At 43.4% G+C, this 26,082-nt stretch overlaps 1 protein-coding gene across 2 annotated transcripts; it reads right to left on the reverse strand.

The window, feature by feature from the left end:
- On the reverse strand, positions 1-25,418 carry st6gal1 (ST6 beta-galactosamide alpha-2,6-sialyltranferase 1). 2 transcript variants are annotated; one of them, XM_087847555.1, is made up of 9 exons: positions 25,140-25,418; positions 24,542-24,626; positions 9,794-10,000; positions 8,803-9,165; positions 8,455-8,719; positions 6,468-6,565; positions 5,157-5,258; positions 2,868-3,042; positions 1-810 (listed from the first exon to the last, which is right to left on the reverse strand). In XM_087847555.1, the coding sequence occupies exons 1-9, from the start codon at positions 25,397-25,399 to the stop codon at positions 548-550; spliced, it is 1,818 nt and encodes a 605-aa protein (XP_087703681.1). In that variant the 5' UTR covers positions 25,400-25,418; the 3' UTR covers positions 1-547. The 2 variants fall into 2 exon arrangements, with proteins under 2 accessions (XP_087703681.1, XP_087703682.1); XM_087847556.1 differs by lacking the exons at positions 24,542-24,626; positions 25,140-25,418 and adding an exon at positions 17,978-18,026.
- Between the last annotated feature and the right edge of the window lie 664 nt (positions 25,419-26,082).

The following is a 26,082-nucleotide window of genomic DNA, read 5'->3' on the forward strand; positions in this document are numbered from 1 at the left end:
GCCTCGCACTTCCGGCCTTCTCTGTCTTTGAAGGACCCGGCCCACGTAGACCGCGAAGGCCGGGTCCTTCGAAGGATGCAGCCGACGTTTTGGGACACAGCCTATTGTGTCCTTGATCCAACACAGCTGATCTAAGTGGTTAAATGACCTCATCATGTCTTGAAGTTCTCCAGAGGCTGCTAATGACTTGATTCAGGTGTGTTGGCCCAGGGTGAGGACGCCCTGAGGCCTGGAGTTCCCACCCCTGAGTTAAAGGCAATCACTGAGATTGCTTGAAAACCACCAGAATTATCTTTTAAGGTCAACATGAGCATCAAAAGTTGGGCAACTAAGAAGCATCGAGTGATGATGATTTAGACTCAGGAACACGCGTCAATGACCTCACGGGTGTGTGTACAGCAGCACATGTATGAGCTGACCGGACTCCAGTGTGTGTGTTAACAGCATGAAATATCTATAGAGCGCTCTTCGTGGTTCAGTAGTGAGGATGAGGTTTGCATGCGTCGGCTCATCTTCATGCAGGACTCAGAGTTGTGCGTCGATGCAGTCAGCGGTCTCCTGCAGACTGGCTGCAGTTCAGCTTCCTGAAGCCGGGCAGCGTGACGCGTCCGTTGGTGTAGATGTCGCGGTCGGCGCCCTGGTTCATGCGCTTAACCAGGTTCTTCTCGTACAGCAGCGGGTGGTAGGCGCCCAGCGTGCAGGCGGCGTCGTAGAAACGCTGGTAGTAATGGCAGAGCTCCGTCTTCCTCCGGGACGGCAGGAACTCGTACACGTGCACCACCTCGCACAGCGACATCATCAGGACGGTGCCTGGACAGGAAGCAGAGGGTATGAGGACACTTTGCAGAGCTTTTCAGACAGTTTGGTGCTTCCTCTGATAGCTTATATCAATCAAATCAAATCGAATAACCACAGAAGGTCACAGGAGGACGTGAAACCTGACAGAATATTCCCAACTGAGTGAAAAGTGTTTCATTTGAAATACTGGAAACAAAGACGTCTTTCAGACTAAATATATGAAGATATCATTTCTGCCCACGTGGCCCAGCGCTGGAGCAACATCTACAAACATGAAGCCTTCATGTGTTCTTCATCCAGCCCACAGCTTTGTCCTCAGTTGTGTAACTACAGCGCAGCTACCTACGCACTGTAGGTCTGCCAACATGTCCACGTCCTCCACGGCCCGCACACATGCTGCACAACCACAGCAGAAACAACCTTCTCATTACAGATAACCACCTCTGTGTAACAGATCTACTTCCTGCCTGATGATCCTGGAGGAGAGATGTTTATAATGAACTGAGGCTCTAATATCAGACACCGAAGGAGGCGGAGCTCCAGTTACAAATCAGATCCTGCATTCGTGAAACTCGTGACATGAACGGAAGACGTTGGAGGAGAGAGAGAAATGGGGCGACCGTGGAAGCGTATCTGTAACCGGAAAGTTGCCGGTTCGATCCCCGGGCTCTCTGTCCTGGTCGTTGTGTCCTTGGGCAAGACACTTCACCTGCCGCCTACTGGTGATGGCCAGAGGGGCCGATGGCGCGATATGGCAGCCTCGCTTCTGTCAGTCTGCCCCAGGCTACAACTGTAGCTGCCTCCACCAGTGTGTGAATGTGAGAGTGAATGAATAGTGGAATTGTAAAGCGCTTTGGCTGCCTTGAAAAGCGCTTTATAAATGCAACCCATTATTATTATTATCATTAAATATGAAAATCAAGAGTCGTGATCGGCTACAAAGAAACCAAACTGAGACTGAGGGGAAGGACGAGGAGTAAAAAGACTCCCGGCAGGTACAGCTGAACTCACTCAAAACACCACGAGGAACAGACTTTCAAAATAAAACAGGAAGACAACTGACAGAAGAAACAGAGGAGTTTGTATATATGTGTTCAACCTTAAAGGGACATTTCACCCCTAAAATCAAACTAAATGTTTTTCCTGCCGAGTCGTTTCTATAAATTAAAAGAACCAAAAAAAGAAGGCAGGAAAAAACAAACGTGTCGGTTCGTCACATGAAGCTCTAACGACAGTGTAAGAGCCAATTAAAGGTTAATTTTATTGGTACTGGTAAAATGATTAGAGGAGAAATATACATGTTTGATGTTAAGAATATAATTTCTAGTTAATTCCAAAATACTGTTTTGTTAAAGGTATAGAATATAGAAGTGTGACGTTCTAATGCGCTTTTTAGTATTTTGGGCTTCCGGCACACTGTAATTACGTAGTTGGGGAGTCGGATAAGCTGGAAGCAACAGTTTTTTGACCGAGTCTTGCCATGTAAATGAAAAGTTTCAATAAATATCCTTTTGCAAGAAAAGTTCCTGGACTTGCTCGCGTTTCAAATGCATGTTGCCGGACTGACTCCTAAAGGTGGTGCAGAAAACTAGAATAGAGACGGAGTGCTGCCACTACAGACAGCGTCATAAAGAGGGCAACGTTTCCTGAAGCAGATTTCAGTCTTTCTTCGTTCTGTGTTATTATGCTCGCTGTTCTCCGCCCACAGCGCACGGCGGCGATGTCACATCGCTGGACGCCTCATTATCGCTCCTGCAGAGAGACTCTGAGGTGAAGCTGAAGGCTGAGACGGGCGGTGCAGATCAAACGAAGGAGTGAGGCGGACGAACGCCTCATCGATCAGCGGATCGGCCTGGACCAATAAGCAGCTGTCACAGAAACGTTCTTTCAGAAGATCGTGATTGGACCAGGAGACTCGACATTTACAGAAAACGAACAACACACCATCGATGCAGCCAATCAGGTCGCAGACACAAACATCTGATATGTAAACGCACACAGGATGTTAACATTAGCGTGTGTTATGAAGGCAGTTTGTAGCATAGACAGGAAGTGAGAGAAAACCATACCCAGCATGCCGGAGGAGGGCGGGTTCTTCTGGATGGGCTCGGCCATGTTGTCCTGTATTCGCTGCCAGATCTGCCACTCAAAGCGAGGATGCAGGATGTAGAAGGGCTGCAGAGGGTGGAGCCTCCTGTACCTCTGGTACTGGGCGAAGATGGGGTAATCAGTCCTGTTGAACCACTGCGGGGGGGAGGGGGGGGCATACAGGTATGAGATTTAGCTGACACCTCAAATACATCAGTATCAGCACCGATCCTGCTGCTTCAGTCTTTGTTTCACTGATTTCCTTTGAATAAGTGGCTGAGTCATCAGGGAGACGCTCTGTGCAGGCTGCAGAAACAGGATGTTAACCAGTTAGTGACCGAAGGATGTTTTAGAACAGAAAGTGAGCGACCATAACTGAAAACGGGAACAAAGACGTGAGAGGAACCAATAAACTCCAGAAACACAAACGTCACAAAAATACTGAAAACAGCAGCTGAAATAAAGCAGAAACTTTAAAAGCTCCGACCCTGAGAATCTCACTGGGATCATGACTTTTCTACCACATAAAGGCTGCAGAGATAATGTAGGGGGCGGCGGCTTCGGAGAGGAAAAGAAGGGCCCCCCCGCTGTTTGGGGTGTCCTTCATGTGCAAATCTTTCAGTACCACTGCTGGACTGAGGCCTAAATGTCAGAGTTGTCCTTTATGCAGCTTCCATTTAAAGGGACAACAGACAAGATGCATTGAGAGCAGACCAACTGGGCTGCATAAAGGACCGGCACAAGATAAATGACGTCTTTTGTCCGCTGGGTTTTAATCGTGCCAGGTTACTCGAGTGGAGTCCAGGAATAAAAACAAAGAGCAGAAGAAATCCTCTGCAGTGGTAGACGCGTCCTCTCAGGATAAACACATGAATTATGCATCAAACGGCTTCTGGAGCTGGAAAACCAGCAGTTGTTCCTGCTGGTAACTGGATTTACTGACGACTCGTTCAGTTTCCCCGCAGCGCAGAGTCAGAACGGCTCCACGAGGGGAACATTTCATCATGTCAACCTTTAAACTCCTGAGAAAAGCCTGCAGACCAGGACCACCCGACACAGGAACAGTTTCTTTCCCCTCGACCTGTCACACTGCTCACACTGCAACTGCACCTTATGTATATTCTGTAGTATTCATTAGGGATGCAATGATACCAATTTTTTTCAAACCGATACGATACCGATACTTGGGTCTGAGTACTTGACGATACAGAGTACAAAAACCGATACTTCTACCACACACACACACACACACACAAATGCAATGAATTGGAAGACAGATTTTATTTTATTCTCTGCCGATAAAAAATAAAATCTTAATAAAAATGACCACAAAAAAATTTCAAGTGAAAAATAAGCACTTCTGTTAAATTATTGCAGAGTCTCCACATTGTAATTTAACAAAATGTCACTGAACTATTGGCACTGTCTCGAGCTTTCAGAATAATAAATAAACACTTCTGTTTGGAATAAAATAAATACAAATTAGGTTTGAGAATAAAATAAACTTTTAAATTATTGCAGAGTGTCCATATTGTAAACAAACAAACAAAATAACAAAAGTATTTGGCATTGACGAACAAACTCATCATTTTCCAAAACCTGAGTTAAAGTTGGCTGTTCCACACTGCTGACATTTTGTTTAGCCTAGCTACAGCAGCCTCCAGTTTCTCTTTTTTATCTGGAGCCGCCAGTCTCACTCGTCTAACCCTGTGCCTGTTTAGCGCGGGATGTCCCCCTAGTGGCCAATCTAAAAAACTACAACAGAAATGACAAGCCACCCTCTGACTAATGAAATAAGTTAGTATCGGTTCATGGTATCGGTTAACTTTTACGAGTATGAGTACACACACATTTTACAGTATCGGCCCCGATACCCGATACCAGTATCGGTATCGGCCTCTTAGACTCAAATACAGATGCAGGTATCGACTGTGTGCATAGCAAAGTAAGCTGCGTGCTTTATGTTGTATGTTTCACTGTTTTTGCACAAACGTGACATTTTCCAAACAAAATTCTTGCAGTCAGAGACACCGTCATGTTTACCTGTGCTCGTCTGTGTTAGTCTAAAATCCACAAATGTCCAAAGAAACCACAAACTGATTAATACAAGCGTATGCATGAATATGTGCAGCCGACGGAGCTGTGGGAGAAAAACTTGAATAAATCTCTTATTTGACAAAAATTGTACATTTAATTTGAACAATTTAACAAAAGTTATTGAACGCACGCTGGTTGTGACAGAGCTTCTAGCTTAAATCCAAACACATCACCTTTGTGAGATCAGCAGAGAAGGGGGCGGGGTCCCAGGCCACCAGAACACCTGAGCTGTACAGAGAACTGGACAGGAAGCGGTGGTCATCGGACGCCATCACCTGTAAAGGCGGGAAAAGATTCAGAGAAAAAGCACGCTGACACACGTCGCTTAGCCGTGGCTCACAAGCTTTAATAAATAAAACCTGAAAATGAAAAGCTGTGAAAACAGAGCAGCTAAATTCTCTGGTTCTACTTATTAATCCACTAAGTCGAGCTTTGACTTTGATGATGATGCAGGATTCAGCAGCCTTCTGCAGATCCTCACAGCGAGCTGTTCTCACATAAGAGCATCTAAAAACAGCCACAGGCAGCTCCTCTGCACTGAAACGCCCACAGCCCATCTGCAAACTCCGAGTTCGACCTCTTCAGCGCGACCATCGCCTGCAGCGCCGTTACAACTCGACTTTACTCCAAACTGTGGAGGAGAGCCGAACGCTCTCACACACACTAAACAATTTAAATAACAAAGCTGCACGTGAGGTTTGGAAAACGTTATTAAAAAATAAATAAAAACAATTCACATTATTTCTGTCACATATTAGACACCCAGGTTTCTAACAATGAGGCCGAAATCAGACTAAACGCTTCTGTTGGAGCCATTTGTTCTTTTTTTTTATTATTTTGAAGTTAAAGTTTGTTGTTAGTTTAATAGTTTACAAGTTTATTTGTCAGTTAATATTTTGTTTCAATGTTTGTTTGATGTTACTTTGTTAAATTAGTCAGTAAGAGCTGTAGGACCATTTTTGTTTCTATAAATAAAGAGACTGGTGTAGGACCAGCATGCACTGGGGTGGGCCTGTGGTTTTTTAGCAGAGCAGGAGAAGCAGCAGGAAGTAACAAAAAAAGGATCTTGTTATTGCCAAACTGGATGAATAAACCATAAAAACACAACTTACAACTTTGGACAGTGGACTTCTTTTGCCTGCGTACGAAATATTATCTCAGTGCAGCAGTGGCTCGTGGACTTTTAATTGTGGGTTGTTTGGTTTGCCACTACAGCTTCGTTTCACACAGTTTTTCTCCTCTTGGATCTCTGTGATGTCACAGAGGGGGAGATCTCAATCATCTACTGTTGAAATATTTTGCTTATGAGGGGCAACCAATCAGAAGAACATAAGTTAATAAGTGTGTCAGAGAAAATTATCGTATAAAACTGGCCACAGATTAAAAATCAAAGCACAGATGATCTTTGGATTCTCGTCTTATCACCGCGTTTGTTTCGTTTGCAGTGAAGCACTTTCTCTCAGCTCAGCTGTTTCTGCGCCTACCTGTGAGTTGATGAGGCGGATGGTGGTTTTGGACCCGACGTCCTTCTCGTAGCCGGTGGTGGGCGCAGCGTTGAAGCGCAGCACGGCTTCATGTGCGTCTGAAAAACGAGAAAACTAAATTTGGTTAAGAAGAAGTGAAAGTTTGTGATTCGCTGAAGTGACGCGTTTTCTGTTCATGAACCAAGAACACAAACACACACACACACACACACACACACACACACTCTTAATTCAACAGGGTATTTTAAGGATGATGATAAAGTCAGTTATTACATAAAGAGCTGACTTCAGCAGGAACTCTGGTGAATTTAAAGCAGGCTGAGGTCACTTGTGCTTCTTTTCAGCCTGTTTTCACACTTTGTGCCTCCTCCACGTTTTCGGACACAAACAGCAGAAAAAGAAAAGAGCAGCTGACTCGTTTGTCCCACAGGGGTGGAGCTTAGTCTCAGTTGGACAGTCTGTCCATTCAGTTTTCTGCAGCTTGTCCGTGTGGGCAGCAGACATTCCTCTTCCTGCCTCCTCTGAGGCAACAGCGAGATGTTCCCAGACTGCCCCGGGGCCTCGAGGGGCCTTTGGAGGGGACACTCCACCCTTTTATGGCCAACAGCCAGCACATCATCCTCCAACAACAGAGAAATGATCCTGACCACCAAACCTCCACCCACCAGCACGGCGGTTGGTTATACAGGCGCTGCACGCGGCTCACACTTCATTCAGTGCGCCAAGCAAACTGTGTTTAAAGACCTGCTGTGTGAGGAACTCTGGAGCTACCAGACTTCTGCAGAAAACAGCTCAACACGTTCTTCCTCTGTGGTTCAGGGACAGTGTGCTGCAGAGGGGGAGGGCTTTGCAACTTGTATCCAACAGTTAACACAAGCCATCATATTAATAAGCGCACAATGCACCAACTACACACTGATGGTATGAATAAAAAACACATCTGGCTTTTGCTTTCTCTGTGCACAAGGTAGACTATGTCAGTTTGAGCTCATCCTTTTGTCATAGATCCGTTAGCATACAGGGATCCAAACTTCACGTACTGGTGTTTATTCACACACATCAAAACAAACACAAGTGTTTATTTCCAAGTATGGGATTATTTGCAATCGCCATGTTCACTATATGGGTTTCTTGGTCTGCAGTGAACAGGCTTCCTCTGCCCCAGCATCTGCTCGTCTAGCAACTCTGTAAAGTAACAATTTCAGTATTTTACATCTATGGTATTGTTGTGTTTCTCATTAGCATACGGCAGTGCTACAGATCTTAGTGCAAAGTGACTGTACTAACTGTACTCACCGATTCTCATTTCTAAATGTCCTCATGATGCTACAGTGTAGCAGCTCGAGTTAGGCTGAACCCATCGGCCTGCTTCCCTCAGGGTGACTCCACGGTTGATTACACGGTCCACTATTGTAGCTCTGATGTCATCAGCAATTCTATTTCTTACTCTTCTTACCCTTCTTCTCCCCCCTCCTCGTCCTCCTCTTGTTCCTCCTTGTCCTTGTCGTCCCCTTCATCTTACTTCTTCACCTCCACGTCCTCTTGCTCTGCCTCCTCTACTTCTCACTCTTCCTGCTCCCTCCATTGTTCTCCACACACAGAGCTGACCTGTATTATAGTGCTTGGGCTGATTGCAAAGTGAACTAATTATCTAAAAAGGTTTTCACATGTGACAGTGTGCCAGACAGTAAAATAGTGTAAATAACAGCCTTAAACGTGTATAGTTTTGCTAGGAGTGCGTTGATCATTTGGGAATTGAGTGTAAAGCAGTGAGTTGTGTCTACAGTTGTGCTGTGCAGTGGATTGTAGCTACAGGTTTGCAAAGTGTGTGCTACAAAATGTCAAACTGAGTGCAAAGCAGTGTTTGTGCTTTTAGTTTTGCAAACTCAGTGAGTGGTTTTGCTGTAAGTATTAATAGTTTTAGGAATTGTGCTGTAAGAATCACAGTCAGGGTTTAAGCATTCAGAAAAAACTGTAAATGTCTCACCGATCTCTTTGCCCAGCCCAGAGTAGCGCAGCGACCCCGCCGAGGACACCACGGCACAGCTCTTGTAGGGTCCGAGGTCAGAGGTCAGCTGCTGCGGAGGCAGCTGGGTGGCCCAGGGCAGCAAGGAGAAGGGCTGGAGGTCAGGGGTCAAAGTCGCGACCTCTACTTTGTCCTTCAGTTGGCAGAGAAGCTCGGGACCGCTCAGCTTCGGCGTGCCAGAGACGCCGCCGGGGCCCGACAGCTCGACTCCGTATTTGTTCATCGCCTGACAGAAACATGGAGAGAGGAGCGCGTCTATAAAACTGGACGTGTAACTTGTAGACGCCGCGTCACTGGTCCACGACTCACCTGGTAGTTCTGCACCACCTTCTTCATCCTGGTCCCCAGCATGCTGCTGGACATCTCGTCGTCCCACACCTCCCCTAAAAGCCCGTTAGGCCCGAAGAACTCGGCGTCGCTGCCTCTGCCGCTCAGCTCGCCCTTCCGTCGGCCCCCGAACAGGGTCTCCAGCGCTCGCGTGAAGGGGCGCGGCAGCAGCCGGCTGAAAAACCCCGGGGGCTCCCGCTGTTTCCGCTTCGACGACGAATCCCTGGCTTCGTGGCTGTGGTTGGACGAGGACAGGACGGGGATCGGACGGCGAGGGTCACCCGGGATGACGCCCGGCAGCTTCTGAGGGTCCGTGTACATGGGCTTGGCTCCGCCTCGCAGCACCTGTGGGAATCAGCAGCATCAACATTATTGTGGTTCAGCAAAAATAACTCAAGTCTGTTCGTTTCTTCCTCCTTCAGGAAGCGGTGCAGACTCGCAGGTGGTGCATGACACCAGCTCAGACATCGAGCCTGTAGCTTCCTGTCGCTGGAGCGCAGCTGCTACAAAAGCTGCACCACTAAACCCTGGTTTTGGCCTTGAGGCCATTTCTGATTGGTTCAGGGAACAGCAGAGCACCGATACTGTTCAGCTGTAGTTGTTTTTAGTTCTGCTGCGTCTCCTTCTGGGCTCCACTCGCTGAGTTTTCTCAGATTTTTTAAGGACTCGCTGCACTCTGTGCAAAGATTTCATCTAAAAGCTCATCTGGGAATCATCTCGTTGGTGCGAACATAGTTTTAAGCCTTTCAGACTTTTCGATATTTAACCAAAGAAATGAGAACAAATGATGTGTTTTTGTGACAGTCTGCTAATAAAAGTTGTTCTTATGTGTAGCAACAACACTTTAAAAGGGGTGGCTCAAGACTTTTGCACAGTGCATGTTTGTTTTCTTCATTTTTCACCTTCATTTAAAATGTTGTTTCCTGTCTGTAGTGTTGCTGTGGGTTGAATAGAAACTTTAAACTTTTCACACCTTGATGACATTGTGTGCATGAGGCTGCGCGCGGGTGCGTGCTCGGACGCCAAAGATGGCGTCGGTGACGGGCACGCTGTTTTCAGCACAGATGGCGTAGAGCAGAGCCATGGAGATGCAGAAGAAGGTCATGCAGAGCACGCCGCGGCGAGCCCGCCGCCTCAGACGCCACAGCAGGCTGACTCTGTCCATCGCTGCCCCGGGGATCTGCAGAGACAGAATGAAAGGTTTGTGTCACACGTCAGAGCCGCTGCGTCTCATCTGTGCTTTACTTTGAAGGAGTGGGTCAGCTTATAAAAGACGGGGTGAGGGTGCGGCACATTTCATATTCAGTATCGGGAGAATTCAGCGAGCTCAGAGACCAGCTTCCTGTGACGACTCCGTCAGTGCTGTTTAAGAAATTTCACACATGAAATTAAGACAATATCAAGGTGATGTGTTTCGTGACTGTTCAGTTCATCTCTGCTTCACAGCTGACTGTAGCTGATGCTTTTCTCTCACCTGAGACAATAAAACAAATTTCACAAATATGTCTGAAGGTTCTCAGTCATCCAGGTCATCGCAGTCTAAGGAGCTTGGAAAGAAAAGCGTCTGGACTTCTTTAAGTTGCTTGAAGACGTTTCACCTTCATCCGAGAAGCTTCTTCAGTTCTAAGGTCAGATGGTGGAGAGTCCCAGATATAAACCTAGTGGGAGTTTCCCCCCACAGAGGGACAAAAGGACCCCCTGATGATCCTCTACCTAACCACACGAGCCGAGGTGTGACAATGAGTGTGGGTCACAATCAGCCAGAGTTTCGGGTGAGCTCTTTGTGAAACCTGGCCCCACCTTATCATGTGATTTCCTGAGGTCAGATGGCCCAGGATGTGAGTGGGCGTTCAGTAGGGGTGGGGGAAAAATCGATACTGTGTAGTATGGTGATATTTTGTTTGCTAATAATGTATGGATACAGGGACAGCAGAAATCAATATTTTGTTACAAAAAGGTTTTTGTGCTCTGACTTCAGAGCATGTTGATCCTTTTTCTGAGCAAGAATCCTGACATTCCTTCACTGTCCAAATGTGTTTAACTTGTTTTTGGCAGCAATAAACATGACAGTTTACTTATTTTAATTTAAGACATGTTTTATTTTAATTAAGTTTAAAACTTTTTGATTTAATGTAAAATTATATTTTGTTTTAATTTACTTTCAAATTCTTCAGTTGCTGAAGGGGCTGCATAGTTTTCATAAACTGCATAGTTCAGAATAGCTATAATTGTACCAGATGGTTGATTCAGTTAAGTTGGACTAGACTGTAATACAAACCGTTCAGTTTGTCAACAATAAAACTGAAATGAGAGAAAGACTGAGTGTGAGACTTTGATATTAGATAAAATGAATATTGATAAAGTTTACCTTTATGTACAGAATCTGAATATCGCAAAATATTTTTAAAAATTGCAATAATATCGTATCGTGAGTTAAGTATTGTGATAATATCGTATCGTGGGATGTATGGGGATTCCCACCTCTAGCGTTCAGGCGTCTGGGGAGGGAACTAAAAGCTGGATTATAGATGGCAGACAGTTGGTGTCGTAAACCATCTTTGAACAGAAGTGTTGGTTAAACAGAAGTTTAAAAGTTTAAAACTGCCTGAGCTCATCAGCTGAGTGGAAGACGACACGGACTCATAACTGGACGACGGCGGATCAAATTCTGGTCTCGGGAGTGACTCACGAGTTTAAACTGACAGAAAAACGCAACACAAAAACAGAGCTACAAATAAAAACGTGGAACAAAACATATGGCTAAAAAACCCAATAAAGTTTGGGAGGAGAAACTGGATGAACATAAAAATCAACCAAAGCACGAGGCGCTAAATCCAGATACCAAAAAAACAAAAAGGATGGTGAACGAAACAAAGTCCTGAAGGTAAGTCTTCTAACTGTGCCACAGCCTGAGAAAGAAGACGTGGAAATCACTTCAGCTTGTCGCAGATCAAAGTGAAATTTATTTGATTGATCAGGTTTTCTTGGCGTGCTCTGAGTTTTCAGCCGATCAGACTATAAAAACATTCACACATCTACTAAATCACCAAATTATTCCATGCATGCTTCAGTCACGCTGCGATCCACAGTTTCCTCTTGGTTCTTCGCTCTGCACATCACCAGCTCCTGACCAGGTGATGTGTTCAGTGTCAGTTACCGTGGCGATTTAGCCTCGTAAAAGGAGACTGTTGTGCCCCATGAAACCCCGACTGTCAGCTCAGCACAGCTCCTCTTATGCTAACATCTGCAATCACACGAAGCAGGTTATCAACTCGATAAACCAACCCACCGTTTATCAGCCCGGCTACCAGCACGCTCACACCGCAGAGACAAACATGAGGAAGTGATGCACATCAAAGAGGAACCATCAGATTTCAAAATGCTATACTTTGGAAGTGATGGACACCGAAGGTTGTGGTGACGTTTAAAATTCATAACTCAATATGAAGTTGCTCAGGGCAACCACCACACGCAGTCAGAGGTCAGGAAAAGAAAAAAGGAGCATTTGGAAGAGAGCGTGCTGAAAGGTGAGTCTTTACAACGTGTCAGACTCGTCACAGACTTTTGCGAGCACGCCTCGAGTCACGCTGGAAGTCACGAACAAGCTCATTTTTTTTGTTTTTTTACAGGACGTGTTGGGGGTGTGACCTCTTCATGGCCTTCGCTCAGTAAGACCAGAGAGGAGCTGGTTTACTAAGTCTGCTAACATCGAGCTGCGTCCATCGTTCACCTCGATGTGGTTTATTTGTGCAGGCGTGGAGCAAAACGACCACACTGACAGTCCGGAAGTGTAAACGCTGCACGTCTGACATTCTGTCACATGACGCCAATAATCAGACTTTACTCTTCTGACCGCTGTCACGCTGTCTGAAGTAACACGCCGACGCTCCGCGCAGCTTTAGCGACTCTCGTTAGGAAATGACTTCAGAGCCTCGCTCTCTCCATACTCTGATGTCTGAGCCATGTTCAGGAGTCGAGCGGCTGTTTTTCTGATAACTGATTGGTCAGTAGGACGTGATTGATCTCTAAGGTAGTACACAACACTGCAGGGCAGCATAAGTTACCATAGCAACGTAACAAGTGAACTGCATTGGTATGTTAGAATTTATATTTTATCTTTAATAAATGTTTACTTCATTATTGTTACATTTATGTTTTTTCTTTTTTATTACACAGACAGTGTAACAGAAGACTGAGAGTACACACACACACACACACACACACACACACACACACACACACAGATGACCCCACTTAAGGACGTGTGGGTTTGTGATACCTGCAAGAAAACAAGGCCATAAATTATGATGTGTGTTCCCTTTTCTCCTTCGCCTGGTGACGCTTCCTCTTTCAGACAGAGGAGGGAGGAAGACCATATCAGCAATGTTTAACTTATAGTAGACTAATAAATGATATATGATATGATAAATGATCATTTGTGTATTTCATTACAGATGAGCTTTGTTGCAGGGAATGAAAGTCCTTCTGTTAATCAGCCTTTTTAGTAGGTCTGAGTTTTCCATATTTCTGTTGAGTTCAATCATTCATCTCTGGTTTTGCATATTTTATAAACATGACCGTTTCATCCATGCTGCCAAACTGTTGCTAAACATCATCAGTGACTGCTGTTGCAATCTTCCTGAGGGTACACTTGTTGTTGCAAGTAGGGCTGCCACAAACGATTATTTTGATAGTCGACCAGTGTTGCCAACTTAGCGACTTTGTCGCTATATTTAGCGAGTTTTCAGACGCCCTTAGTGACTTTTTTTCTAAAAAGCGACTAGCGACAAATCTGGCGACTTTTTCTGGTGTTATTGGAGACTTATTTATGACGACTTTTTGACATGAAAGAGCGTGTTGCTCTTACTCTCAACAAGCAGCGGTGCTGCCGTGGGTACCACGCCCGTCCCAAAGCGCTCACGGGCGGAGGATAGTCCTCCCCCAGCTGCAGGAGACGTTCACACCTGTGCGTCCAAACTGCAAATGAACCGCGCATGAGCGAAGCCGCTGCTCCCGCACTGACTGTAACGCAGTCAGTTCTTCTTTTACTGTTATGCTGTTTTGTGGATCACAAGGTTTAAAACTACTTATAAACACACACACACAGTAACTCCACCAGAGTGCCTATTTCGGGTCACTTTTGCCGGTCAAAGCCCGGGTAAAGGAGCAGGGTTGGAATTGTGACATTAAAAAAAACAATAATTGCTAAAAGAAATTTAATTTCTAGTTCTAAATAAACTCTAAATGCATTTAGTACATTTTTACTCACTTCATGTCTCTTCCACAATGTTATTTCTCTCTCCAACAACGTAGGTTACAATTATATTAGCATGACCAATTATGCAAATTAGGCGATGACTTCATTTAGTGACTTCTAGCGACTTTTAGGACAACCAATAGCGATTTTCCTTACTGAGGAGTTGGCAACACTGTAGTCGACTAGTCAGATGTGCATCCATTGGACATACAGCTTACTGCACCAGCAGCATCTGCTCTTATATAACTATCATTAGCTTACAGCTTTAAGTGTTTAAGGTATGTGCTAACTAAAAATAAAGACAAGATGATAGTTTATTACATTTTAATGACATTTGCAGATTGTTTCGGTGAAGTTTAATAAATTCCTTGCTATCTAAATTATAACAGGACACCGGAGTAAATTCTCGAGCATCTCACACTTCTGATAATCAGCTGTCTGCTTGACGTTTATTCAGCTGTGTAAAAACTATAACTTTAATCTCAGCCAAACAGATTTACTCAGGAACAAATAAAATACTAAAAAAAAAGCCAAACAAATTTTTGGAGTTATCTAAGTGACTTATATATCATGTTTTACCTGAGTAGCGAAAGACTGCAGCGGGTTTGAAAACGATTTGCGGGAGTCCGGTGTTCTCACGGCTCTAGTTAGCCTAGCCCCCGGCTAGCTATCGAGCTAGTGGGTAACAGACGTCTCCGAAAACGTCGGAGCGCTTTTGAAAATATGTGGTGTCTTGATAAACCGAGCAGATATTTGAGGTTTACACAGCTACATTCTCGCCTGAAAATATGTTAAACGTTTATTTTGTGACCCAGAAAGAATAATAAGAGTAATATTAAAACTAACTAGCTGCCGCCATTGTTGAAAACTGAGCTGGGCTGCGCTATGAATTCTGGGGCACAGCTTCTTCTTCTTCGGAGTTTAACGGCAGCTGGCATCCTTGTACATGCAGTGCTGCCATCTTCTGTTTCAGTCCGTTATTACACTCTTAAATCCTACTACTTATTCCTGCGTCTTTTGAGATCTTACAAAGCTTCAAACGACGCGTCGACTATTAAATCAGTCGTCGGCGATTTTGATAGTCGACGTAATCGTGGCAGCCCTAGTTGTAAGGTCTACACTCTATGATTAAGATAAGAGATATGATGAGACTTTATTGATCCCACGGTGGGGAACATTTGTGCGTTACCTCAGCTCAGGTAGAGATAGCAGAAGAACAAAATAAATAAGATAATACACTATATACATGGCAGCACACACAGTATGTGATTATAAATAGAGGGTTGTGGAAATATTCAAGAAGTATAAAGTATTCTACCACTGACACATCCATACATGTAAAAGGTGCTTTACATATAAAATGATTACTTAGCAGGTGTTTGTTATGTTCTCAGCACCATCTGTCTCCACACCAAAGGAAGATAATTACACACGTCTAACTCATCATACCACAGAGGTGGGTGAGGTGGAGCCTGCACGGTCCAACCTCGCTCACGTACCAGTGCAGGTCTGATGAGTCCTGAATGTTGATCTTGATTTAATAGAGATTTTGATATAAATTGGTGTTAATGAAGTTCTGAGGTTTATCTAATGAACATTTGTTACCTAATTAAACTGCAAACTAATTTAAATCCATCCTGTTGGATGAGCCCGAATAAACTGGACCGCATTAATTAAGTTTCCTATAATGTGGGAGATCTAGGAGATGCTCCTGACAGAGAGGGGAGGTGCTCGGTGTTATTAAGTGCTGCAGTTGGTTCTTCATAATAAAACAGCCTTATGTTGGCGTATGTTGGAGCACCTGGAAAGTGAGGATGAGTCGAGTCTGTGTTTACTGAGTGTGCGGCTCTTTGTTTGTTCGGTGTCCTGAGTGAACAAAGAGACTCAGATCCGTTTATAACTCGAACATTTAACTGAGTAATAAATCTGAAAGACATTTGTACTTTGAGTTTACGGCGTCTCCTCTAATAAAATAAACCCGACAGGCAGCGCATAAATTCCAGGATTCATTCCAGAGTTAGTCAGTGAATAATCCCAAATCCTGCGTCATAGTCCCGCCACTGATACGACATTCGTTTACAGCAGAGCAGGCCGCCTGCACCGTGTCAACCAATCAAACAAACTACACGGCAAGGTTATTATCGTTAACGAAAACTAGAAGTGAAAAAACATTTTCGTTAATGGAAATAAAAATAAAAACAAAAAAAGGAAAACTAACTAAAACTATAATGAGTGTTCACAAAACTAACTAAAATTAACTGAATTTATAGCAAATATGTGTTTAGTTTTCATTGATGTGTGCGTGTCATACAAGAGTCAAGGGTGAAAATGAAGTTTCCAGATTTTTTTCTTGCTGTGTCTCATTATGCCAGCAGGTGGCAGCACGTTAGTCGAGTCGTCTGTGTCGCTGCTCCGTCCACGCAGAATCATGTCAGAAAAAGTCGGAAGAAAGCGCCAGAGTCCAATTTGGGATTACTTTGAATATGACTGTGTTTTGGATAAAGCAAGTGTCTTGTAGTGGAAACAGACAAATTATGAGGGACATTTCTAAAGGGGAAAAAATCCCACAAACCTTAAAGTGCACTTGAAAAGCTCACACAAGAAGGCTAACCTAGCTTAGCTTGAGAAGGTAAGGGAGCACACTCAACCCTCATCCCCAGAAAACAGAAGCTAACCCCAGGCAAGGCAGCGTGATGCATCCCGAGACAACAGGACGGGGATATCTACACAACTGTGAGTCAATTACCTTCAAAAAGTTTATCAATTCACTTGAACCAAAATTACGAACACCCGGTGCTGCGAGAGTTAATAGTCTCATTGGGGCCAAGATATACATTTTATAGTTGCCTGGTATCAATGGTTGTTCATCTGCCTTTATTTATTTATTTAAAGAACCCATAGGTGGGAATGTGAGTTGTCTGTCTCTGCGTGTTAGCCCTGCGACAGACAGGCGACCTGTGCAGGGTGCAGTATGGTAGCTGGAATAGCAACATACCCAAGGATGAGCAGAATGACTGATATGATGAAACTGGGATTTTGTTACACTTAATTATTGCAAACACAACTAAAACTATAACTGAAACTAATCAAAACTAAACTGAAACTAAGGATTTTCACAAAAAAAATAAAAACTAAACTAAACTAGCAAACAATTGGTAAAAACTAATTAAAACTGATATAAAATTGAAAATCTGAAGTCAAAACTAAATAAAAATAAAAACTAATGAAAATTGCAAAACTATTAAAACCCTGCTACACGGCGACACGTCACAGTTTGTTACTCAGGAAGAGGAGAAAGCTGTGGTCAAGACAGCGAGAGCGAGTGTGAAGGTGTTTGGTGTGTGTAGTGTAGTCGTTTTTTGATCATTAATAAATAAATCGATAAACGATATATATCGGATGACGATATAAAAACGTCTATTGTTTCATTTTACGCTTCGTTTGTTTCGTGGTGTCGGAAAATAAACTGTTTACAGCAATATTTTTTCATGTTTTGATGGTATTCTCTTTCTCTTATATTTAATATAACCACACTACAGACGGACAAGAGCAACAACGACGGTAACACCATCGTTGTTGCGCTTGTTTAATTTCCACATAAACCTTTCACAATAAAGCTCAAGATCCTGTTGAGACTTTTCACAATAAACTGAATCACGTGAAAGAGCAGATTATTGACGGATGAGAAGTAAAAAAGACGCCAGGTGCTAAAAAATGAACCTTAGACTCAAACGTTAGAACAGGCTTTTCCCCGCAGCACGCCGTGTAATAAATACTCACAAAGGAAACGGCGTTCCATACACACACACACACACACACACACACACAAAATTAGTACAAGTCTACCAACAACATCTCCTGAAATGATGATTTTAAGTAAAGAGATAAAAACCATCTTACTTTTCTGAACAGACGTTCCAACACATCCAATCACGAGCTCTTCAGCGCCTCTAATAACTCCAGCGAGCAGACTGAGACTCAGCAGCACTAAATGCTGATCACAACATCCTGGTCAGACCACACGTAACAAAAACCAATCAGATGTGCATCACATCAGTTCCACTGACCGTAGCATGCAGCAATAAAAGCACACAAAGTGCTCTGATAGTGTCGGGTTAAGGCTTTAAGTCAGTATCATCATCATTATGAGATTGTTATTAAATTAAATGTTATTTTCGTGTTGACCACTTCTTCCTGTTCTGATCTCAGGGGGCAGGCGATGCCCGAGGGACTACAGCTGTGTGCAGTAAACTTATTCCGTTTGAAAGGCTGCTTTCTGTTTGTTAGAGAAATTATTAGAAAAAGAAATAAGAAATATAGCACACAAAAAAAGGAAATAGGCACAATGGTTACTATACTTAGGACAAAACGTAAGAAAACCTGCCTTTGGCTGATTATTTGTGCAACGGTGCTTCTCAGTAATAAATGTTAGACTATTAAAAGCTGACTTACGTCCTCGGACACGGCGCCTCACTAGTGAGGAGGATGAATTTGTGGAGCAGCAGAGTTGAGGATGCACGCGCAGGAAAACCTTTCTGCCAATGACCAGCAGGAGGTGTCTTGGGGCAAGCAGGGCTGTGTTAGGGCAGGGAGATATATCGAGTTTTTTAAAAATATTGATATATTTTTATACGAGATATGAGATGTGACAACATCCTTTATATCTTTATATCTATGTTACGATATAAAGTTATCTACGAGCTAACCACGCTAACAAGCTAACCGCGCTAATGCCATCTGCACAGCCTAGAATCCTTTCATTCTCTCAAAAGTCGACAGCGCGCCTTATGGATGAATTCTGGTTGTGCTTGATGGCCGCGAACCGATTTTATGTGCACGGCGCTCAGCAATCTGTCAATAAATGTTTCAGTACGACTTTGCTAAGCTACGGAGCTGCACCGCTTGATGGATTGTCGGAGCATTACAGCTACCGAGGAGCCTCGCGGAGTGATACGTACTGTGTGTATAAGGGCCATAAATGGCTCCTGTTCAGCGACGTGGTTACGAAGCGGATTTCAAACTCCAGGCTGTCGGTCACACAGTAGAAGTTGGGAACAGAGCAGCTGTGAAATCTTTGTTATTATGCTCAGCGTCTGTTACTTTACATTTTGACTGCACAGTTGTGAGCTCTTTGTTATGCACAAAAACAACATTGTTTTCTTTTATTTATGGAGCATTATTATTTAATAAATGCTCATAATTTATTTTTGAGTAATTTTTCATGTACATCTGTGCTGTATGTTAATAATAGTGCCTGTGTGACATCAGGGACACAGCTGTGACTAAACTCTGTTTGTTCTTACTTTATGGCTTTAAAAAAATATCGAGATATAGATCGTATATCGCCATCCAGCTAAAGAATATCAAGATATGAAATTTGGGTCATATCAACCAGCCCTAGGCTGTGTCGTACATCATCACCCACGATAACCTCAGCTTAAATTTCTATCCATCTATTCTCCTCCGCTTGTCCTTTTATGGGTCGCGGGGGGCGGAGCCTATCTCTTTTCTCAGTTATTGATTCGGTCTTGAATACCTCCCCGCTTTCCATATAGATAGCTCCACTGAAACTTGCGATAGGTTCTTGCAGTTTTTTATTAATAAGATAGAAAGGCTTCGATCTACATCTACCCTGTAATACTATTTATTATCTCTGTATAATGTCTCACTAACATATACCTCCTCAACTGCTTTTGACCAGTTTGAGGCTGTACATCTTAACCAGGTGGATCTTTGCAATAGCATAAAGACATCATCCTGCCCTTCAGATGGAGTCCCAACCCATTTTCTAAAAAAGATTATTAAGGTAGTTGGTCTGACATTTTAACTATTTTTAATAGTCTCAGCTCTGGAGTGGTACCAACTGGATACAAGCACGCTGTAGTGCAGCCAGTGCTTAAAACACCGAACCCTGATTCTTCTGTTTCTAAGCTTCTGTTTCTGTCAGACATTTCAGAAAGGATGGTATTTGAGCTGCTACAAACCTTTCTAAACAGTTATAATATTTTTGAGAAGTTCCAGTCGGGCTTCAAAACCCACCACAGCACAGCAACTGCCCTCCTAAAAATACTTAATGATATTTTATTAATCACTGACTCAGGAGACCCAGCTGTGCTCCTGCTCCTAGACTTAACTGCAGCCTTTGATCCTGCTGACCACAGCAGTCTGATCTGGAGCAATGTGGTATCAAAGGTTTCCCCTTGGAACGGTTTAGGTCGTACCTCTCCGAGAGGACTTTTTCCGTGAGCCTTGATGATTTCATTTCTTCTCCAGCTCCTTTTACTTGTGGTGTCCCGCAGGGATCCGTATTAGGCCCAATTCTTTTTTCAATCTACATGTTGCCCTTAGGCCTAATCTTTAGGAAGCATCTGCTTTCACTCATATGCCGACGACACCCAGATTTATCTTCGGTTTAATAGAAACACCTCCACGCCCGTGGAAGCGCTAGTCAAATGTCTCAACGAAGTTAAAACCTCAGATTTTCTTACCTTCAACGAGGATAAACTGAGGTAATTATTTTTGGACAGATCTGGACTTATGCAACCGAACATGTGCTGTTAAAACGCATGTAAAAAACCTGGTGGTTTTCTTGGAGAGCAAACTTACATTCGAGAAACAAATTAATTCAGTTGTCCAGCGGTCCTTTTTTAAATTAAGGCTCCTATCCACAGTGAGATCTTTTTTATCTTTTAGAAACTTGGAACGAGCAATTCATACGTTCGTTTTATCTCAGCTGGATCACTGCAATTCACTATATGTGGGTGTCAGTCAGTCCAGCTCGGCAGCTCGCCTCTTGACTCGTGTGAAGAAACACCAACATATTACTCTGCTTGCTTCCCTTCATTGGCTTCCAGTGCATTTTAGAATTAAATTCAAAATCTTACTTTTGACGTATAAAGTGCTAGTTGGCCAGGCACCGGACTATTTGTCTGACCTATTGCAGCTTTATACGCCCTCTAGAGCCCTTCAATCACGCGATCACCTCCTTACCTCACATAAGTCTAGGATGGTTCATAGAGGAGATGTGGAATAATCTACCTCTCCACATTAGAAAGGCCCCGACTGTTACTCTTTTTATTAATCGCATCTTAAAACATATTTTTTTACTCTGGCTTTTGAAACTGCATGAGAGTTACCAAATCTTTGATCCTAATTTTCTTTTAACTTTCTTACCTGTCGTTGTTGTCAATGTCATTGTTTAACTGTTACTCTGTACAGCACTTTGGTCAGCTCCCTGTTGTTATTAAACCTGCTTTATAAATAAATAAATGAAATCTGGACAGTTACAGTTACACGTGACAGTTAATTGGTAACTTTAAATCAGGTGTGAATATGGTTGCCTGTCTCTGTCTGTCCCGTCCACACTGAGATGGAAAACGCAGCGTTTTGAAAACTCTCTTTCATTTGAAGATGGCGCGTTCACGCCGCAGTGTGGACAGCGAAAACAGAGACTTTCAAAAACGATGACGCGTGTTCGTCATATGATGCAGTCATGTGACCAGTTAAACTAAGACAGCGGAGGGCAGCAGTTGTTGTGTTTGCTCTCAGCTCTGACAGCCCTATTAAAGATTTAGATAGATAGAGATAGATAGAGATAGATAGAGATATAGAGAGATAGAGATATAGAGAGATAGAGATAGATAGATAGATAGATAGATAGAGATAGATAGAGATATAGAGATAGATAGAGAGATAGAGATAGATAGATAGAGATAGATAGATAGATAGATAGAGAGATATAGATACAGAGATAGAGATAGATAGATAGAGATAGATAGATAGATAGATAGATAGAGAGATATAGATAGAGAGATAGAGATAGAGAGATATAGATAGAGAGATAGAGATAGATATATAGATAGATAGAGAGATATAGATAGAGATAGATATATAGATAGAGAGATAGAGATAGATAGATAGATAGAGAGATAGATAGAGATAGATAGAGAGATAGATAGATAGAGATATAGAGATAGATAGATAGATAGAGAGATAGAGATATAGAGATAGAGATAGATAGATAGATAGATAGATAGAGATATAGAGATAGAGATAGAGAGATAGATAGAGAGATAGAGATATAGAGATTGATAGATAGATAGATAGAGATAGATAGATTTGCATGTTCAAAATAAATTATAATTGAAATAACAACAGAAAAAAACAAAAAACAAAAAACAAAACTTAGAAATCATCAAGTTTTCATGTATATATTAGTCTGTGCTACAGATCAAATTCTTTGATTCTCACTCGCTTTTGCGCTTCATGCAGGACTGGAACGTCAGCGTTTTCAGCCGTGTGGACGCGGAGCGTTTTAAATCTATCCGGGTTCGTGTGGACGTAGCCTTCGTCTGTGCTCACACTTTGTTTCAACACTTCAAATTATGAAGCGTGTCTTCAGTGGGAGCCGCTCAGCGACAAACAGCCTTCATTTACTCACAGTTAGAAACCAAACTGGAGGTGTGAGTGTCACAGCGATAACACTGTGCAGTGGGTGCTTTCCCACAAACGCTCTTATTGTGAAATCATTTGGTGATTGTTGTAAAGGCTCACCTTTCAGCACATCCACTTCACCAAATGCACCTTGTTTCTTTTCCTCACCTTTGATTGGTTGTGGTGCTTGGCCTTATTTGCACTCACCTACCCCTCACTCTTTCTTCACTCCCACACGGGGCAGCAGCTGAGCTGAGTGTCTCTTTGAGTCTCCTGAGTTCATATATCGTTTCGAGTTACTTAAATCACACTTTGTCCTCTTTAGAGATGGCAGTCCATGTGTGTCTTTCCTTCCTTTACCCATTGTTCAATAAAACAACAAAACCTGTAAATGATTGACTGCTTATTCTCATTCTAATTGGACGAGCCCATGATGATGACTACGTAAACCCTGAACCTTCCTTCCCCCAAAACAGTGATAATAATCTGATGTTTTTCCTTATTTGCTCATTTGAGGTTTTATTAAATAAAAAGTTTTAGTTAGTTTTAGCATCTGCAGGTTAGCAGCTCATCCAGCCTCCAACATGATCCAGTGAACGGAGGCAGCATCAGTTTAGTGCTGCTGACTGCAAACAGATGTTGTGACAGAGCATCTGATTAAAGATGTTTAGACAAATCTCCCCCCCCCCCCCCCCCCCCCCCCCACCCACCCACACACACACATCTTTGATAAGATACTCACTCTGCAGCTGGAACGGCTCTTTAAAGACACCAGGAAGTGAAGACTGACACAAAATGTCCTCTTCTCTCTTCACGAGATCACAAAATCTAGCAGCTCCTCACACAGAGCAGAATCGTGTGTGTGTCATGCAAGGAGACGTGAAGCCATAAACTACCCGTGATTAAAAAGGCCGGCGTGTGCGTGTTTTAATCCGTCCACTGAGGGAGGTTGGCAGCGGCGTCACAGCAGCTGATTGGTCGGCTGCAGTGGGACGTTTACGCCTCAGATCACATCTCCTGAACTCATCGCTGAACACAGACGCAGCAGTTTAACGCAGCGCTCACTGGTTTGACTCTAAATGACCAAAATCCTCACACGTTCCCGGCTGGTTGGAAACGGTGCACGATGAAATTTGGCCTTTTTTAATTAATGTTGCATATTTGAGCTTCATAAGTGCGACAGAACAGCACGGTGGCACGGTGGTTAGCACTGTTGCCGCACAGCAAGAAGGTCCTGAGTTCAATTCCAACATCAGGCCGGGGTCTTTCTGTGTGGAGTTTGCATGTTCTCCCCGTGTTTGCGTGGGTTCTCTCCGGGTACTCCGGCTTCCTCCCACCGTCCAAAGACATGCAGCTTGTGGGGATAGGTTAATTGGATAATCCAAATTGTCACTAGGTGTGAATGTGCGAATGAAAGTGAGTGTGAATGGTTGTCTGTCCCTATGTGTTGGCCCTGCGACAGACTGGCGACCTGTCCAGGGTGTACCCCGCTTCTCGCCCTATGACAGCTGGGATAGGCTCCAGCGCCCCCCGCGACCCTGAAAAGGATAAGCGGAAGCGAATGGATGGATGGATGGATGGAAGTGCGACAGATCTCCAATGAAATTTGAACAGATGAAGGTCTTAACATCTTCATGTACGTCTACAGTCATAGTTTGAAGGTTACTGAGAGGCCCGCCGGGGAACTTTTGTACAGTTTGGTTGTCGATGGATCAACTCCGCAGACGCAGAAGCGGTTTGTGAACGAACACCTCGCTGCTGCGCTGCTTCCTGTTTACTATAACAGCTGCTGAGACACCCCTGTGATGTTTGTACTGATACTCAGCGCAGCTGAAGCTGTGTGAATGAAACTCGACACCCACAGCATCTGCTGCTGGTACTACTGCTGACTCTGTGAGTCAGCTTCATCACAAAGCACACGTTTCTGAGCGCAGAGGCTGAGATTTCAAACACAGAGAGGACGGATTTATGTCGCTCGGAGGATTCAGAGCAAACACTGCAGATGACCTGAGAGGGAAGTGAGCACGTTACCTTGTAGGCCATGGCTCGTCTTAGTGCGTTGGTCGTGTTGATGGTTTGAAACAGGATGCTGCTTTCAGCGCTCACCTCATTGCCTCTGTGGAAAGAAATATATACAGTAAATACAGGGTTCACACACATCCAGTCCACTCTCTTTCTTTCAGTTTATCTAAAATAAACTCTTAATGAAGGAAACTGGAGCAAACGTGTTAGAACAAAAATAAAGAAATGTTAAGCTATTAATAAACGTGTCAGAGTAAACAAACCCAGACTGTGTTTCTATGATAGCTTCCTGATAAATGTGCAGCACGTTGCTTTGTTCTGTTATCACTGCTGCATTAATGCACTGTGGACTAAAAGGCCTCAGGAGCACTTTTACTGTCTGCCTCACTCACGATGACACCGGGACAGACACATGATGCTGCTGTTGGACAGCAAAGATCAGAGGAAGAAAGGAAGAAAGGAGGATATTTAAAAACGTGTGAAAAATAACAGGTTTAATGATGATGCTGGACAAGATTATTAATGACTGACAAGAATAAATACAGTAACACATGCCGGCCATTGGATCGGCACAGACACATCAACAGAGAGAGATGTCTGAGGTGACCTGTATAGGTGATGCTCCTCCGCTCGCCTCTGCCTCTGATTTGTGGACGCTAAGGCTCCGAGCAGCTTGTTGTTCCCGCCGCCATGTTTCCGGTGATTCGCGGTCCTGCTGTCCGTCCGTCCGCTCCGAGGCCGCTGCCGGTGTCCGCATGCATGAGCGGAGGCCGGGAGCGGTGAGTCCTCCTCTCTCGTTTTAGCCCGTCTCTTTTCTACTGTGTTTCTCTGTGACGGTGACCATGCAGGCTGCTCCTGCTGCTGCATCGAGCAACAAGCTAGCACTGACACGACCGGCGCATTTCCGGTGAGATTTTCAAAACTAAATAATACATTTAAGTAAATTAATATGGAATTTATGTAGCACCTTTTTAGACTTTCACAGAAATAATTTAGAAATAAATAAATAAAATAATATTGCACGTTTAGTAGAACATACATAAAATTGTGGAAAGAAACATATTCTTAAAATTAACTGTGAGACAGTTTTAAGAAGAGATTTACCAATTTAACAGATTTAGAGAAGTGAGAGAGGATGTACATGACAATACCTTACTTTTCTTTTTGTCACACTTTTTAAGATCATTAAATACATTTTAATATATTTAACACAAAACTAATCCAAGTAAAAACAAATTCGATTTGTATTTTTCTTTATTAAGAGGAAAAATCCAGCCAAGCCTTGTTAAAAGTCATTTTATTGCATTTTTTTGATGATCTGAAACATGTAAGTGAGAGAGATATGTCAAACACTAAGAAATCAATGACAAGTTAATATATTTTCACTTTGTCCCCCTTCAGCATGATGAATGACAATATCTGAAGCTGGTTCTGCAGTTATCGCACAGGGAAGCTCTTCTTCCCCGTGCGTGCCTAGTGCTGCTTATAAGGGATCATCTGATCATTGTGGTTTTCTCTGTCTGGTGCTGTGGGCTCTTTACTTTAACTTT

This window comes from Neolamprologus brichardi, chromosome 10 (genome assembly GCF_056152115.1).
Source record: "Neolamprologus brichardi isolate AB-2024 chromosome 10, ASM5615211v1, whole genome shotgun sequence".
NCBI classification, from domain to species: domain Eukaryota; kingdom Metazoa; phylum Chordata; class Actinopteri; order Cichliformes; family Cichlidae; genus Neolamprologus; species Neolamprologus brichardi.